This window comes from Coenobita brevimanus, chromosome 5 (assembly GCF_032717465.1).
Source record: "Coenobita brevimanus isolate Jiangsu-jjx chromosome 5, ASM3271746v2, whole genome shotgun sequence".
Lineage (NCBI taxonomy): Eukaryota > Metazoa > Arthropoda > Malacostraca > Decapoda > Coenobitidae > Coenobita > Coenobita brevimanus.
In genome coordinates this window covers 5,407,711-5,424,159 of record NC_136958.1, presented here as the reverse complement: position 1 = coordinate 5,424,159, position 16,449 = coordinate 5,407,711, and the positions used below count along the sequence as shown (strand labels likewise).

General features: G+C 46.1%; 1 protein-coding gene across 1 annotated transcript in view; it reads left to right on the top strand.

The window, feature by feature from the left end:
* LOC145397609 (putative neural-cadherin 2) overlaps positions 1-16,449 on the top strand; it is a 108,274-nt gene that overhangs the window by 84,461 nt on the left and 7,364 nt on the right. Inside the window, exons 7-22 of the mRNA XM_080270653.1 lie at positions 1,472-1,705; positions 2,984-3,147; positions 3,632-3,697; positions 4,445-4,561; positions 5,151-5,333; positions 7,049-7,237; positions 7,427-7,640; positions 7,996-8,204; positions 8,741-8,955; positions 10,697-10,715; positions 11,910-12,299; positions 12,596-12,806; positions 12,840-12,951; positions 13,517-13,770; positions 14,872-15,017; positions 16,028-16,324. Coding sequence (XP_080126779.1) covers positions 1,472-1,705; positions 2,984-3,147; positions 3,632-3,697; positions 4,445-4,561; positions 5,151-5,333; positions 7,049-7,237; positions 7,427-7,640; positions 7,996-8,204; positions 8,741-8,955; positions 10,697-10,715; positions 11,910-12,299; positions 12,596-12,806; positions 12,840-12,951; positions 13,517-13,770; positions 14,872-15,017; positions 16,028-16,324 — 3,020 coding nt within the window. The remainder of the gene's footprint in view (positions 1-1,471; positions 1,706-2,983; positions 3,148-3,631; positions 3,698-4,444; positions 4,562-5,150; positions 5,334-7,048; positions 7,238-7,426; positions 7,641-7,995; positions 8,205-8,740; positions 8,956-10,696; positions 10,716-11,909; positions 12,300-12,595; positions 12,807-12,839; positions 12,952-13,516; positions 13,771-14,871; positions 15,018-16,027; positions 16,325-16,449) is intronic.

The following is a 16,449-nucleotide window of genomic DNA, read 5'->3' as shown; positions in this document are numbered from 1 at the left end:
GAATAGGCAGGAAAATGTGCATAGAATTTTGGCGAGGTTATGCGAATCGTAAATGTCGAAGCTAGAAAAGTAATTGAAAGGAATATATATGTTTATGATTATTAGAGAGAGAGAGAGAGAGAGAGAGAGAGAGAGAGAGAGAGAGAGAGAGAGAGAGAGAGAGAGAGAGAGAGAGTTAAGGAATAGGATGTAGGCTGATGACAAGAGGAACAGGAGAGAGAGGATTGAGAAAAGGAGAAAGGGAGAGAATGGTAAATGATGAAGGGGAAGCAAAGAATAAAGGGATACAGGTGAGAGAGAGAGAGAGAGAGAGAGGGAGCGAGAGAGAGAAAATCTCGGTCATGCGGCCACATTGCTCGAGAATTTCCAAAGCGAAGGAATTTCAATCACACTCTTTTTTCCTCTCTTTGGTCTCTCCTCTCTTTGCTCTTTTATTTTTTGCTCTTTTCTGGGGGGTATATTTTAAAAGTCTGCAGTAGTTTTTCATCTATTTTTTATGTTCTTATTACGATTGTTTTTCCCCTTTTCCTTCTTTTAATTACCTGTTACTTTGATTTCCTTTTATATAAACATTTTCATTGCTTTGTGTTGCTTTGATTCCTTGATTTATAAATATTCTCCTTACGTTACTTTGTTTTCATTTTGAGTCCCACACTTACAAAAATTCTTTGTTGATTTTAATTCCATGTTGCTTTGATTTCCACACTTATAAATATTCTTGTCAGCAGGTGAGAATAGCGTTACAAAATTACGAGTTTTTTTAGTCTGTGTTTACTACAGAATCCCCTCTCTCTTCTCCCCTCCCTCCCCTCCTCAGTCCCTCTCCCCTCTCTTCCCCTTGTCTCTCCCCTCCTCCACCCTTTCCCCTTCTCCCCTCTTCATCCCTCTTCCCTCCCTCCCCTCCTTTCTTCACTTTCCTCCCCTGTCCTCTTCTACCTCTTCACTCCTCTCCCCTTCACGCTAACTCTCACTCCCCTCACATACCAACACACTCCATTCACTGCACGTCCACCTACTCTTTCTCTCCCCCTCTCTCTCACCCCACCTCCACTTCATCCTTATTTCATCGCTATCGTCTTTAGTGCTGGAGTTATGAGTTGCCTCCCCTCTTCTCCCCTGCCCGTGGGGAGGAGAGAGTTGGGGAGAGCTGGACAGAGCGTCAGAAAAATCTAAAACGAATCCTAGGGAGCATTAGAGCGGTATTTTTAAAACTTATATTTGGGAGAGGAAGCAAGGACCCTCACTTATAGAATTTCTGTCCATTCTTCCCTACGATTTAAATGTAAGGTCGATAAAGAGGCAATTGGAGACACAGCGCCCCATCTCTCTCTCTCTCTCTCTCTCTCTCTCTCTCTCTCTCTCTCTCTCTCTCTCTCTCTCTCTCTCTCTCTCTCTCACACACACACACACACACACACACCAAAGTAAAGCCCTTCACCCTTCACACAAACACTCTCTTTCTCTCCCACAGGTACGTCCGTGATCCAGGTACGTGCCATGGACAAGGACGACCCGGCGGAAGGTCTCAACGCCCGGCTGACGTACTCCCTGGAGAGGAACGTGGTGGAGAGCGCTTCAGGCCGACCCATCTTTGCCGTGGACACGCACATCGGCCTCATCACCACGGCCCTCTGCTGCCTTGATCGTGAGCAGACAGACCACTACACCCTTCACGTCGTAGCCACTGATGGAGGGGGACTGAAAGGTGAGGCTAGGTGGGAGAAGTGGGGTTAGGTGAGGGTGTGAGATAATATTATGGAGGGGGACTGAAAGGTGGGGAGTAGTGGGGTTAGGTGAGGGTGTGTGAGATAATATTATGGAGGGGGACTGAAAGGTGAGGCTAGGTGGGGAGAAGTGGGGTTAGGTGAGGGTGTGTGAGATAATATTATGGAAGGGGACTGAAAGGTGGGGCTAGGTGGGGGGAGAAGTGGGGTTAGGTGAGGCGGTGTGAGATAATATTATACTCGGTTTTTATATTTATTTATTTTTTAATTGAGCGAAGATGCACTTGACAGGTTCGTGATGATTGGCTGACTGCAACATGTCAGAATAACATCTTTGTATTTGGGTTAGTAAATAAGTTTCGATTCACATTACCGACAATTATTTGAAATACGATGATGTTATTCAGACATGTTGCAGTCAGCCAATCATCACCGACCTGTCAAATGCATCTTCGTCTCGATAACTAAAAACTGAGTATAGGTGAGGCCCGGTGAGGTGAGGTGAAGTTAGGTTAAGCTATGTAAGGTTAGGTGAAGCATTATGAAACTGGGTGAGGTTAGGTGGCCATATACGAGTGTAGGTGGGGTTAGGTGGCGCTGTTTGAGTCCAGGTGAGTTTAGGTGGCGCTGGTGGTGAGATTAAGTGGGATCATTTGAATATAGCTGAGGTTAAGTGGTACTGTATGCGTGCAGTATATATTTCCATTCCTCTCTTCCTCTTCTATCCTTCTCCCCATCCCTTCTCTATGCTTCCCATTCTTCCATATATTCCACTACCATTCTCCCATTCTTCACCTCTCTGTCTCCAGTCATTCACACTGCTAACCCACTCCTCTTGTGGGGAGTCAAAATTGTATTTGCCCAGTTTCCCGTCTTTCATTTTTCAAACATTTTTCTCTCTTCCATTTCTTTATTTCTTCACCAGTTCACATCAAACTCAATTGTTCCTAAAGCAAATACTCCCTGACACCTTTCTCAGTTTTGAGATTTTGGCCTTTTAGATGGTTTTCTGGGGTCAAAGATAAGGCCATACAGACACACATTTAGTGAAAATAATGTGGCAATAGGATCCTTAGAGTTTATCAAATTTTGCACGGAGAGGTGGGAACAGTAAACGTTAGTCATTTTTTTCTTTCTTTCCTTCTCCTCCTCCTCCTCCTCTTCTTCTTCTTCTTTGTGTTTTGGTCATCTTGCATTCGTTTGTAAATGCCAACAGTCGTTAATTGATGTCCTCATGCCCCTCTCCACCCACTCCACAGGGACGGTGACGGTGGAGGTGTCTGTGTCGGATGTGAACGACGAACCTCCCAGATTCCCGAGGGAGGAGTGGAGGGTGGAGGTGGAGGAGGACAAACCACCCCTCTCTCTCCTCGCCTCCCTCTCAGTTCTCGACCCCGATATCACCAACGACTTTGCCTTCAGGGTGAGTGGGGCTTGAGTGGGAGTTGCGTGAAATTAGTGGGATTTGAGTGAGACTTGCGTGAAATGAGTGGGATCTGAGTGGGACCTGCGTAAAATGAGTGGGATTTGAGTGAGACGCGTGAAATGAGTAGGATTTGAGTGAGACGCGTGAAATGAGTAGGATTTGAGTGAGACGCGTGAAATGAGTGGGATTTGAGTGAGATTTGCGTAAAATGAGTGGGATTTGAGTGAGACGCGTGAAATGAGTGGGGTTTGAGTGGGACTTGGATGAAATGAGTGGAATGTGAGTGGAACTTGAGTGCATTTTGAGTTGGCCTCGTGGGAGTTGAGTGGGACGTTATCATCATCATCAGTAGTAGTAGTAGTAGTAGCATTGGTAATAGTAGTAGTAGTAGTAGCATTGGTAGTAGTAGTTGTAGTAGTAGTAGTAGTAGTAGTATTTATTTATTTATTTATTTATTTATTTATTTACTTATTTATTACAGGTGGTCCCTGGGAGTGGTCACGGCTGGAGCCTCTTCAGAGTGGAAGGAAGAAGTGGAAGAGATGAAGTAAATGAAGGAATAGACGAAAGAGGGAAGGAAGGAGGTGAAGGAAGAGTTGGGAGAAACAGACGAGAGGAAGTAAATGAAAGAAGAGACGACCCTGAGAATGAAGGAGGTGAAGGAAGTGAAGGAAGAGGTGGGAGAAAGAGACGAGAAGGAAATGAAAGAACAGAGAATGATGGAAATGAAGATAGCAGTGGATGTGAAAGAAGGATAAGAAAAGTGAATGATGGAAGCAGTGAAGGTGGAGGAAGTGGAAGGGAGAATAGGACAGAGAGGAGTGGAGAGAGAACTAAAGGGAAGGAGGAGAAAGAAGGGGAGAGAAAGAGAGCTGGAGGAAAGGAGGAGGAGGAGGAATTAGAAAAAAGTGGAAGAGTGAAGAGGAGAGGGATGCGTGTGGGAAGGAGAAGAGGAGGAAGAGGAAGAGAGGAGAACAAGAAGAAGGAAGAGGAAAAGGAGACGACCAAAGGGAAAGGAGAAGAGAGGGAGAACCAGGAGAAAAGAAACGAAGGAAAGAGGAAAGTGGAAGATAAGGAAAAAGTCTCAAGAAAAGATGGAGGAAAGGAGAATAACGTGGAGAGAAGTGAAGGAAAGGGTGGAGAGAAAAAAAGTGGGAAGGAAGGCAGTGGAGACAGAAGCAGAGAAAAGGGAGATGGAAAGAAAAGTGGAGGGAAAAGTAACGGAATAGAAGGAAGTGGAGAAAAGGGGGGTGGAAAAGTGGGAAGTGGAGTGAGGGTGGAGAGACCGAGAGAGGGTGGGCGGAGAGGAGTGGGTGGGGTGAGGGTGGAGCTGAGGGCGGTGGTGACTTTGGACTACGAAGATCCGGAGCATCGAAAAGGGTTCAGGTTCCGAATCCAAGTGACTGACAAGGTGAGTTATCTACGTTTTTACGCATTGATGGATAGACAGATAGATAGGTTGGTAGACAGATATATAGATAGATAGGTAGGTAGGTTGGTAGAGACATATGTACATACACACATTCATTCATTCATTCAGAAATACATACATACATACACATTCATTCATTCGCTTTTATACATACCGGTACATACATAGATTCTCTCTCTCTCTCTCTCTCTCTCTCTCTCACACACACACACACACACACACACACACACACACACACACACACACACACACACACACACACACACACACACTCGACTCAAAATCAATTAATATGAAGGGTTTGGTGTAATCACTGACAATCGCAGAGTATGAAAAATTCCAGAGCTTTGTTATAATTATGCGAAATACATAGTTCCATAATATCCTGTAATAAAATGTGTCAGTATCTATTTATGTATCTGTCTGTCTATTTATCTATATCTCAGTCTATATATCTATCTGTCTGGCTCCGTACCTATCTGTCTATCTATCCATCTAGGCCAAGTTAAAGTGAAAGGAGTGTAGGTTCAGGTGTGGATAGTAGGTAATTTTATGCTGGTGTTTGGAGGGCGTAGCAGGATGGGCGGACCGTGGGCGTGTCGGCAGTGCGTGGGTGGACCTGCGACTCAGCGACAAGAACGACCACGCCCCCGTCTTCGCGCCCCCCGCCCCCCGCGCCCCCATCTCCCTCGCCGAAGACGCACCCCCCGGCACCCTCCTGGCCTCCCTCACCGCTACTGATGCCGATGCTGTGAGTTTAAGTTCGTAACACCTCTTTCTTACCGATTTACTCTGCACAGAACACCTTTTTTTTTTTTTTTTTTTACTTTATTTGTCTCCATCTCATCATCATTATCATCATCATCATCATCATCATAGCATTATTATTATTATTATTATTATTATTATTATTATCCTCCTCCTCCTCATCATCATCATCATAATCATCATTATCATCATCATTATCATCAACATCATCATTATTATTATCATTATCATCATCATCATTATTATTATTATTATTATTATTATTATTATTATTATTACACATCACATAGAAGCAAAGACAGATACATACCAATATATTCCCGTAGATACAGAACAGTCAGGCTTAATAACGTCATCTGTAAATTTAATAGGGTCTCTTATCAGGCCAAATAATAATGAAACTCTTGAGAATCTCCAAGCGTTTCATCAGTAAGTAGATTGTGTGTGTGTGTGTGTGTGTGTGTGTGTGTGTGTGTGTGTGTGTGTGTGTGTGTGTGTGTGTGTGTAAATAATATCGTGAAATTCTTGTGCATATACTCGTAAAGGTATAATAGTAAGTCGCTGAGGAAAAGGTGCTACGGAGCCTCCTAAGCCCACGAGAATACGGCTTCTTAGTCTCTTCACAGCCACTCATCCCCGCTCTCCACGCCACTCCACGGCCCCCTCCCTCAAGTACCCCTCAACGCCACTTCACTCCCGGGCTTCCCCTTCTCATCCCCTCAACGGCCTCGCTTCTGTTTACTCTCTCTTCTTAACTTCCTTGTTGTTTATTCTTCCTTATTCCTTATGTTGTAGAGGGAGGAAGAGGAAGTGGGAGGCCGAGGAGAAGGTGAGGGGATGAATGAAAGATGTTTTGAATTTTATAGATGTGTGCAGACAGGAGGGTGGGCGGGGTGATTGGATTTCTGCTGCCCCCCCTCTCCTCCCCATCACTATTTTCCCCTCTACCCATTCCTCTCCCCTTCCCCCCTTCCCCTTCCCCACTTTCCCCTTCCCCCTCCCCGGCCTCTCTTGCTTGGAACAAGTATCTGGAAATAATAAAAGTAGTATTTGTTAAAACTAGGACTTAAAGTTGTGGTAGAATTAGGAGCGGATGTTGTTTTATGGACCCTCACAGCCTGGGGGAGAGAGAGAGAGAATGAATCAGCCCACTTGCTCTTCCTTTTTCCACTCCTGTCTTTCCATCCCTGACCTCCTCCTCTCCTCCCTTTCCTCCCACCATCTTTCGCCTTTCGTCTCTTCTCCACTTTCCTTATCTTTCTTCTTCTCTCTCCTCTTTCCTCCTTCCACACCTCTTCTCTCCCGCATACTCTTTCGAAAAAAATATCATGTTTGTTTTGTCCATATCATTTTTTCCCCACAATGGTGATGGTAGAGAGGATGGGGGATGAATGCCCACCTTTCTTTGTCCTCCCTTCACACCTGTAGGTTTAAATTAGGTTATTTTTGGCTTAGTTAGGGTAGATTTTATATGATTAAGTTAGGTTAGGTTTGTTTGAATTAGGTTAGGTTTGTTTGGGTTAGCTTAGGTTGTGTTAGGTTTGTTTTGGTTAAGTTAGGCTAGGTTGGCACGGTGCACTTGGAAGTCTACTATGCACCTCTATCTTCCACTTCTGTTATAAGTATTTTCCACATATTGTACTTCTATAAACCACCTTACTTCCTTCTTCGTCAGCTCATCCATTCTGCACTCCACAGGGCGGCATAGGGAAGGTACATTATCAAGTTTCCCCGGCGAGTGATCCAAGGGGCGTCTTTCGTGCCGACGCTGACGGGGCGGTGCGTGTGTGGGGACGCATAGATAGAGAAACCAGCCCCACCCACACCCTCCTTATATGGGCGGTCGACGAGGGAGAACCGCCCAGGACCGCCACTGCTACCTTGTCTGTGAGTTGGTGGGGGGAGAGAGAGAGAGAGAGTGACGTAATGAATGCGTATTTGTGTGGTGACTTTAATGCACAGAATATAGACGCTGAGGATTATTACAATACAAATGAATACTCGTATGTGTGTAAGTCATGTGGTGGGAGAGTAGGTCTGGGTAATGATGATGATGATGATGAACTGTACTTGCAGGTTGATGTAGGCGATGTGAACGACAACCCGCCGTTCCTGGTGGGTCCGAAGGAGGTGTGGGTGGAGGAGAACGGCGGGGCGGGGCGGGTGTGTGAGGTGAGGCTAGGTGACCCTGACGACTGGGGGCGAGGGCACGGACCCCCCTTTTCACTCACCCTTGACCCCCGCGCACCCCCACACGTCACCAAAGCCGTCACTCTCACCTTTGACCCAAGTTAGTCTCCAGCACAGGGGAGGGGGGAGGGGGGGGCCCACGAAGATTTGGCTCTGTACTTTGATTCTGAAGGTTTTGACAAATACTGGATAGGAAACTGTCTTTCTCATTGTAGGAAAAACAATCATCAGTCTCTCCCTCTCTGTGACCACCACTTTCAGACGTTATGTATCTGGGTATCTCGAATTAGACTGTTACTCGTACTTTACACTGGTAGGCCATATGCAGCCTGTGTAACATTCATACAGACGTACAGTACATACAGACGCAGTATATATTTTGTTGCATCCGTTTTACTAAGTGATACCTTCCTAAAAATATTATCACATTATTCATCTCCTCCTTCTCCCTCCAGCGGGTGATGAGGGACGTGGGGCTGGGGTCTTGTGGGCGCGTGGAGGGCTGGACAGGGAGGAGCGGCGTGCCTTGCTGGTGCCCCTGCTGGCCTGGGATGCAGCACCCGCCCCCCGCACCGCATCGCTCACCCTCACCCTCCACGTGGCAGACCTCGACGACAACCCCAGCACCGCAGGCACCAAAGTCGTCACCGCCAGGATCACTCAGGTCTTTATATTATTGTATTGGCTGTGATAAAATTCTTCCCATTCTCCTCTGATTCATGTCCCCAAAAGAGTTATGCCAGGATCACTTAGGTCCTCATGTTATATTGTGATAAAATTCTCCCTTTCTCCTCTGATTCATGTCTCCCAAAGAGATCTGCTAATCTTGCTTTGTAAATTTTCCATACTTTGACAAGACTAAATCCATTGTTTCTCCAGCTGCATGTCCAAGAGCTACAAAACAAAAATAACCTCCATTTCACCTTCCCACAGCACTTCTTCATGATTAGCAATACTGTATATTCCGGTGATAATTTCCTGTTACGACTGATCATTATAACTGGAGAAGTGGTAGTTTTAGACCAAGTTATAGTGAAAAGAGTATTACCCCATTCACTTCCACATCCTCTCAACACTTCTTCATGACTAGCATTAATACCTAGCGTTAATCTCTTGTTACAACTAAGCATTAAAGATGGAGAAATGGCAGTTTTAGACCAAGTTACAGTGAAAGGAATATAACCCAATCCTCCCCTACAGGATGAGGTACGGACGGGGGGAGTGCCAGGGGATGAGGGAGTGCCATGGGGAGTGCCAGGGGGAGAAGGGGTGCCACTGGGGCGTGTGTACGTGAGGGATCCTGATGATACGGAGGGACCCAGGAGCTACAGGTGGCAAGGGACCCCACACCCCGCCTTCACCCTCGACGCCACCACGGGGGCCCTTACCATGCACCCCTCAACACAGCCGGAAAGGTGAGAGAGAGAGAAAGAAAGAAAGAGAGAGAGAGAGAGAGAGAGAGAGAGAGAGAGTTACATGTCATTGTCCATCTCTTATCCATCCATCTTGTTCATCATCCTTCCATTCATTTACTATTCATCATCATCATCATCATCATCATCATCATCATCATCATCATCATCATAGTAGCAGTAGTAATAATAATAGTTATAATAGTATCGTAAGGTGGGAAGGGAGTAATAATAATAATAATAATAATAATAATAATAATAATAATAATAATAAATCACTCAGTAACACGTCCCAAAATTTATGGAATTAAATTGTGCACAGTTGCAAAGGGGTAGGGGATGTTGGACGGCTATTTTTAGTGGAATTACAAGAATGATCAATTTTTTTATTTTTTTATTTTTTTTTTTCATTGCCAGCTGCTCAACAAACAAAAATTCTATCATAATTTTTGCACTTTTTTTTTTTTTAGCGAGCGGATTTGTGATGTGCGGAATAGTTTGAGGAAATAAAAGTGGGAAGTGTGATTTGCAAAGGAGGCATCTCTCTCTCTCTCTCTCCATGGTATAGATAGGTCCTTAGCCCTACTCACCTCACTTGATGGCCTACCTCACACTCTCATTCACTCATCATGCAAGACACATTAAGAAAGGAATATAATTGAAAAAAGGTAATTTCTTTATCACCACCACAATATATAAGAAATAGTGCGTCTTTACCTCACTATCACCCTCACCCAAGCTGTCCCTCCCTCCAACGCCGCCCCCAGAAAGGAAACCGACCCGAAAATGTGGATAAACTGAAGGAAAGGGAGTGGAAAATTGTGCGATACGGGGAAGGGAGAGTGTGGGTGTGTGGTTGACGCGCACAGACTTGCTTTTTTTCCCTTTCTCCAGCTCCTTGCTCACTTTTTCTCTCTCTAACCCCTTCCTCACTTTTTTTTTCTCTAGCCATGTGCTCATTTTTTCTCCCCTCTTACTTACTTTTTTTCACATAATGCTCACTTTTTTTTCTTGGATGTCTGTGTATTGTTTTGCATTTTTAGGGCTCTGTGTACTTGCTTTCTCTCTCTCTCTCTCTCTCTCTCTCTCTCTCTCTCTCTCTCTCTCTCACACACACACACACACACACACACACACACACACACACACACACACACACACACACACACCTCTGACCGTCCATAAAACAACCACTGTTCCCAATTTCGCTTCAGCGCTAGATTTTAACCTTATATTTTTCTCTCTCTGGTACGATTTGTTGTTCCAAGGGGAGAGGCAGGGGAGGGGGAGGCGGGAGAGAGAGAGGAGGGGAGGGGAGGGGGGAGGGAAGAAAGGGAGGGAGGTGGGAGGAGGGGAAAGAAGGGGAATGGAAAGGGGGAGGGCAGTGGGTGGAGGAAGGGAATGGAAAAGGAGGAGAGGGAGTGGGTGAGGGGAGGGGTAAAAAGGGGAGGGGAGTGGGTAGGGGAGGGGGAAAAGTGGGTGGGGAGTGGGTGAGATGGGGGGTAGTGGTGGAGGGGGCTACTATACTATAATGTTTGTTCTCACCCAGCAATGATCCCTAACTCCTTTCGATTTGACTAGTAACCAAGGAGACTCATTCTTACCTCATAACTAAGACTCATCAAATTTCACGCTATCACGACTTAGTATTGGAGCTGTGAGTGTCCCAGTTCCGTCAGATGAAAACTAATGGACTAAAGGAAAATATTTTGGTGTCTCTAATCTCAATTTTTCGCCTCCCCAGATATGAGTTGCAGTTCCAAGTGAGGGAGACGGGGGAGGGGGAGGCTGGGGGACGAGGAAGGGGAAGGGAGTGGGTGGGGGCGAGGGTATTGGTGGAGGTTGACCTGTTGACCTCTCGTGACCTCGCCTCCCCCACCCCCATAACCCTGGATGCCCCACCTCGCGCCGTGGTCTACAGGCATCACGTAAGTAGCAGAAGAGAGGGGGGAGAGAAGGAGAGAGCGAGAGGAAGATGGAGAGAACGGGAAGGAAGGAGGCAAGAAGAAAACTCCTGAAAAAGAAGAAGAAGGAGGGAGACAGATGAAGGGACAATAAAAGAGAGAGAGGGAAAGGAGAGAGCAAGATGGAAGGAGGAACTAAAAGGGGAGAGGAAGGAAGAGAATACAAGGTGAGAAAAAGAGTGGAAAGAGAGGAACGGAGAATGAAAGAGAGAAATGGAAGAGAGGGCAGGGGAGGGAAGGAGAGAGGAAGAAGAAAGGGAGGAGGATAGGGAACATGTGGCAGAAATTGTAACCAACAGTACCTTTTGTCCTAGCTTGCACGGGAAATAAAGATCAGATTAAGGTGTCTGGCTTTGTATAGGCAGATGGATGTATAAGGAACAGTAAATAAATTGTTTCCTTTTCATCCAGTAATACAACATCTATTACTGATTACCTAATTCTTTTTTTTCCAAATGAAATGTAATGCTTAGTCCTGCACATAGAACTATTTATATTGATCATATTTTGAGCAATTATAATCAACACAACATGCATTGCTCATTCATTCTCGTACAGTTGTATTCTCGTAAGCATAGTGTGCTTTATAGTACTTGTTCCTTAGCGATTTATTTTGCATGCTACACGTTATTCATTTCTTGCTTCTTAATTTCGTCTTTGTAAAATCAATATAGACTACATAAATAGCTTTTAAGATATTGTTAAAAAGATATCCTATTATTTACACACCATATGCAGACGTAAATCGGGTAGGAAGAGGTGTTAAGATGCCACCTCATCTGACAAGAATACGATCCTTAGCATTAGTGATAAGGAAGATCAAGAATGACAGTTCACATATAACGGACTATCGGCTTTATCGAACCAGGTATATCCCCCCTCCTCTGAATTAGTCCGTTATAGCGAAGGACTGCTTATAAGGCAAATGGTTCTATCCCCCCAGTTAGTCCGTTATAAAGAGGGTCTGCTAATGCAAATATAATCTTTTCTCAGGATCGGGGCACATCGATGGTGGAGAAGATCGAGAAGGCAGTGACGTCATGGGTGGGGGAGAGCGAGGGCGGGGTGAGGGTGGTCAGTGTGCAGGAGAGAGCCCACCCAACCCACACACCAGTCAATATCACCCACATACCCACACACGCCCACAACCCCTCATCCACCCATGATACACCAAATACCCGAACTCGTTTACACATGTCCGATTATAAGCATGCTCGTAACTCCACTGCCCTGAATATCGGTGCCCTTATTCCCAATGCCACAGTACCCCTTGTCGTGTCCCATATGCCCAAAAGTGCCCACCTGCCCAAGTTGACTCAGGTGTGGCTCTCTGCTCCGGAAGTGACCATTCTGCAACACATCCTTACCTACAGAAGGGAAGAGGTGGGTGGGTAGTTCTCTCTCTCTCTCTCTCTCTCTCTCTCTCTCTCTCTCTAGCAGTTATTAACGATAGCAGGAACACAAGGCAAAATACGTCATCGGTCTGAAGGGGTTAAGTGGCTGTTGTACCTCTTGCCCTTGCGTGCTAAAATTGTCATCTCTCAACTTGCAATGGAGAAAGTTGCAATGAGGAAAGTTAGAAATGTTTTAAACCAGAGCACAAGTGAAATACGGTGCGATTTTCCCTTTGACGTATTTAGGAAAGTTTCATTTTCGTCCACTCTGATGTTTCCTTCCAGCTCGGCCGCATCTTGGGTGTGGGCGTGGTGCAGGTGGGCGTCGGGTCATGCCAGGAATCACTCAACACGCCCACAGCCCACACCAGCGCCCATACCTGCTCTCCGTGGGCGGGGGAGGGGCGGGGTGTGGGTGGCTTTAGTTTGGTGGATGCTGATGCGACTTCCTTCGTGGGTCCCAGAATCAGGGATGGGTGTGAGTGTGGGTGTGGGTGTGGGAGGGGGTGTGGGCGTGGGAAGAGGCCAGCTGCTCCCACACCCACGCCCGCACCCACAGCCACACTTACAGCCTCCCACACCTGCACGAAGGACACCTGTCTGAATGGTGGGCGTTGTTTACCTACCTCAGCGGGCGTACGGTAAGCGGTGGTGATGAGGACACCTATGTACACATTTACAAATACACTGACATGTGCATATACAGTACATGCACACACAAATACACACATGCACACATACATAAAATTCTGCTCATAAGTGTACACGCAAAAACATAAACACATATGTACAGTACAGAAGTAAGGTAAGGGGGCTCTCGGTATTTGTCTCACACACACACACACACACACACACACACACACACACACACACACACACACACACTGCCAAATTATCCTATATGAACTTTATAGTTGTAGTTAATCATAGTGTAGAGCATATCAAGCAATTATGAAAACTTCTTTGAATTCTGTTTATTTTTGTTCATCAAGGGAACTAATTATAATAAGCAAAGGATCAAATACAAATCCTTTAAATTTTCATTATTATTTGGTAAAGCAATTCTTGAAGTATCTCCAACATCATCGTCATCATCATCATCATCATCATTATTATTATTATTATTATTATTATTATTATTATTACTGTTATCATTATTATTATTATTATTATTATTATTATTATTATTACAATTATTATCTTCAGATGTGTGTGTCCTCATGGCACCTGGGGTTCCCGCTGTAAGGTCCTCGCCCGGCACTTCCGAGGGGAGAAGGAGGGCTGGGAGACGGGGAAGAGGGGAGGGGGAGGAAGAGAGGGGAGTGGGGGCGGGGGTGGGTGGGCGTGGGTGGCTCCTGTCCCCCCCTGCCCAGAGGTTCACATCACACTGGAATTTCTGACAGACCAAAAAGACACCACACTCCTGTACTCCGGCCCTGACCATCTCCCGCCCTCACCCCACTTATACACTTATGTTCACCCTGATTCACACTACACCTCACACTTAACAAGCCCTCATCTTTCTCACCCTCATTCTGACTCTCACTTTCACCCTGAGTCTCATCTTCACCCTGACTCTCTCCATTCTGACTCTCCTCTGCAGCCCGAGTCTCACCATTCTGACTCTTACCTTCATCCTGACTCTCACCTTCACCATAACCCCCACGCGTCCACCCACCTACCCTCTCACACTCACCCAGACTCCCAATCCTCTCACAGTAGGTTAAAATCACCATCCCACTCAAGGCCTCCCGATCGTCCACCCTTTTCATCATCTAAATATCCACCTGGTCACCTTCCACTTCACTCTCCTGGTCCTGAAGCTCTCCCACTTCACTCTAACACCCCTCCACTTCATTCTGATCCCCCTTCACCTCATTCTCCTCCGTTAGGTCAATCTTCATCTCATTCTCACAGCTCTGTTTCCCATCCACTTCATTCTAGTAGCCAAGATCATCCCCAACTTCAGTCTCACACTTCAGATCCTATTCCATCTCATTCTCATAAGCCTGAAACTCTTCCACTTCACTCCCTCTCCTCTGATCACATTCTCCCTCACCCTCACAGCTCAATTCATTTTCCATCTCACTCTTATAGTTCTGGTCACCTTCCATCTCACTCTCAACCCTCCCAAACTCCTCCACTTCACCCTCATCCCCCTCACTCTCAATTTCCAAATCCACAACCACCTCTCTCTCAATCCTCCAAACACATTCCCCTTCACTCGCAGAGCCCTGAAACCCTCCCACCTCACTCTCAACCTCTTTACTCTCAAACCTCTCAACCTCTACTGTCTAATCACCACCAGTCTCCTCCTCGAACCTCTCTCTCTCAGCCTGTTCATCCTCAATCCCCTCACCCTCAACCTTACTCCCAACCCTTCCGCTCTCAACGCTCTTACTCTCAGCTCCGTCACTCACAACCCCCTCACCCTCAACCCTTTCACTCACAACCTCTTTACTCTCAACATCCGAAAGTCCTTCCTATCCACTCACAACCCCTCCTCTCACAACCCACCAGCCACCTCCCCCCTCAGCCTCCTCCCCGCGCCCCTGTTCCAAGTGACATTCTTCTCCTTGAACTACGAGAAGGCCGACCCTCCCTCCTGCTTGACCTGGGAGCCGGACCTGTTTCCCTGACCTTACCTGCCGCCCCCTCCCTCGCTGACCTCGCCTGGCACAGAATCGACCTGATCTGGAGGGATGAGGTGAGAAGTGTGGATAGGACAGTTGTGGATAGGGGTGTGGATAGTGTGATGTGTCAGAATGAAGGGAAGTGTGAATAGTGTGCTGTCAGGTGGAGGTAAAGATGTGTAAAGAAGTATGAAGGGCGACGTGAAGGGAAGAGTAAGAAGTGTGAATAGCCTGATGTCATATCAAGGTGAAGATAAGAAGTGTGATGTGTCGAAGGTGAGCGTGTCTAGTGTGTACTTGTATCCAGCTGAATACAAATGTAGTCTTTGTAACGTGTAAAGTTAAAGAAAAGTGTGAACAGTGTAATTCTAGCAAGGATAAAAAAAAAAAAAAAAAAAAAAAAGAAAGTGGCTAAACATAATTTTAGGGTGGCCAAAAAAGAAATGTTTCGGGCGATCCGTGGGTGTTCCCTCGGAAATCTGGGGTGGCTACTGGGGTGGCCAGATATATTTCAGGGATGGTCAGGGCCACCATGGTCATCCCTCTTTGGCTATGCTACTGGACACTGTATCGGTTTTTTGTGAGGCTGCGAGGGTCCAGGGGTCAGTTTTCTGTAGGCATGAAAAAGCGAGCCAGGAGTCAGTACTCTGTTTTGAAAAGTGAGAGAGTCAAAGTGTTGTCGAGCACTTTGTATTTCCGTATGTTTAAATGTTCAGCATTTATTAGTCAGTATCTTAGTAGTTGCATGTATCTATATATATTTATAATATTCAGCCTTTTTACTTAATATTTAATTTTTCAGTATACGTCTTTTTATTCAGCATTTTCCTTGTTCTTCAGTACTTATATGGTTGGTGTGCTTCATCCTTACGAACATTACCGTGTTCTCTAGCATAGAATTGGATGATGGATGGATGGATGGTTAATCATATGGTAATCACAGCTTTCCTTTATAAATTAATTCAGCCTTCCTTCAAAACTCACATTCCCTCACTTCCCCAGGCTGAGAGAAATGATAATGGACCTGTTATAACTTCACACCTTAATTCAGCCATCCTTCAGAATTTTCCTTTATTTCCCGAAGCTGGTGGAGATGATCGTGGACCTGTGTTGTGGTGGCAGCATCGACGGTGGGGCCAAACCATCCAGCAGGAGCACCCCCCACGACCCCCACTCCCCTCCACCCATCCCCCCAGACGCCCACACCTGCAGGGGCGCCGCCAGACTCCCCAACCGCGCCTCCATCCTCAACACCCCCCAGCCGCTGCAGGTGGGGGGACTGGCACACCCACCCCCCGCCCACACTATCTACGGGTGGCCCAATCCTATCACTTCGCGCCCACTCACGGGATGCATTAGGAATCTGAGGGTGAATGGTGAGGTGAGAAGATGAACTCAATATTAATAAGGTTTCAGTAATTAATTTCCTGCGAGAGATCTATAGGACAGCTCATTTACAAAACCTTCATTAATTTGTGTAACTACTTTGCTATCACAGGCCTTTCG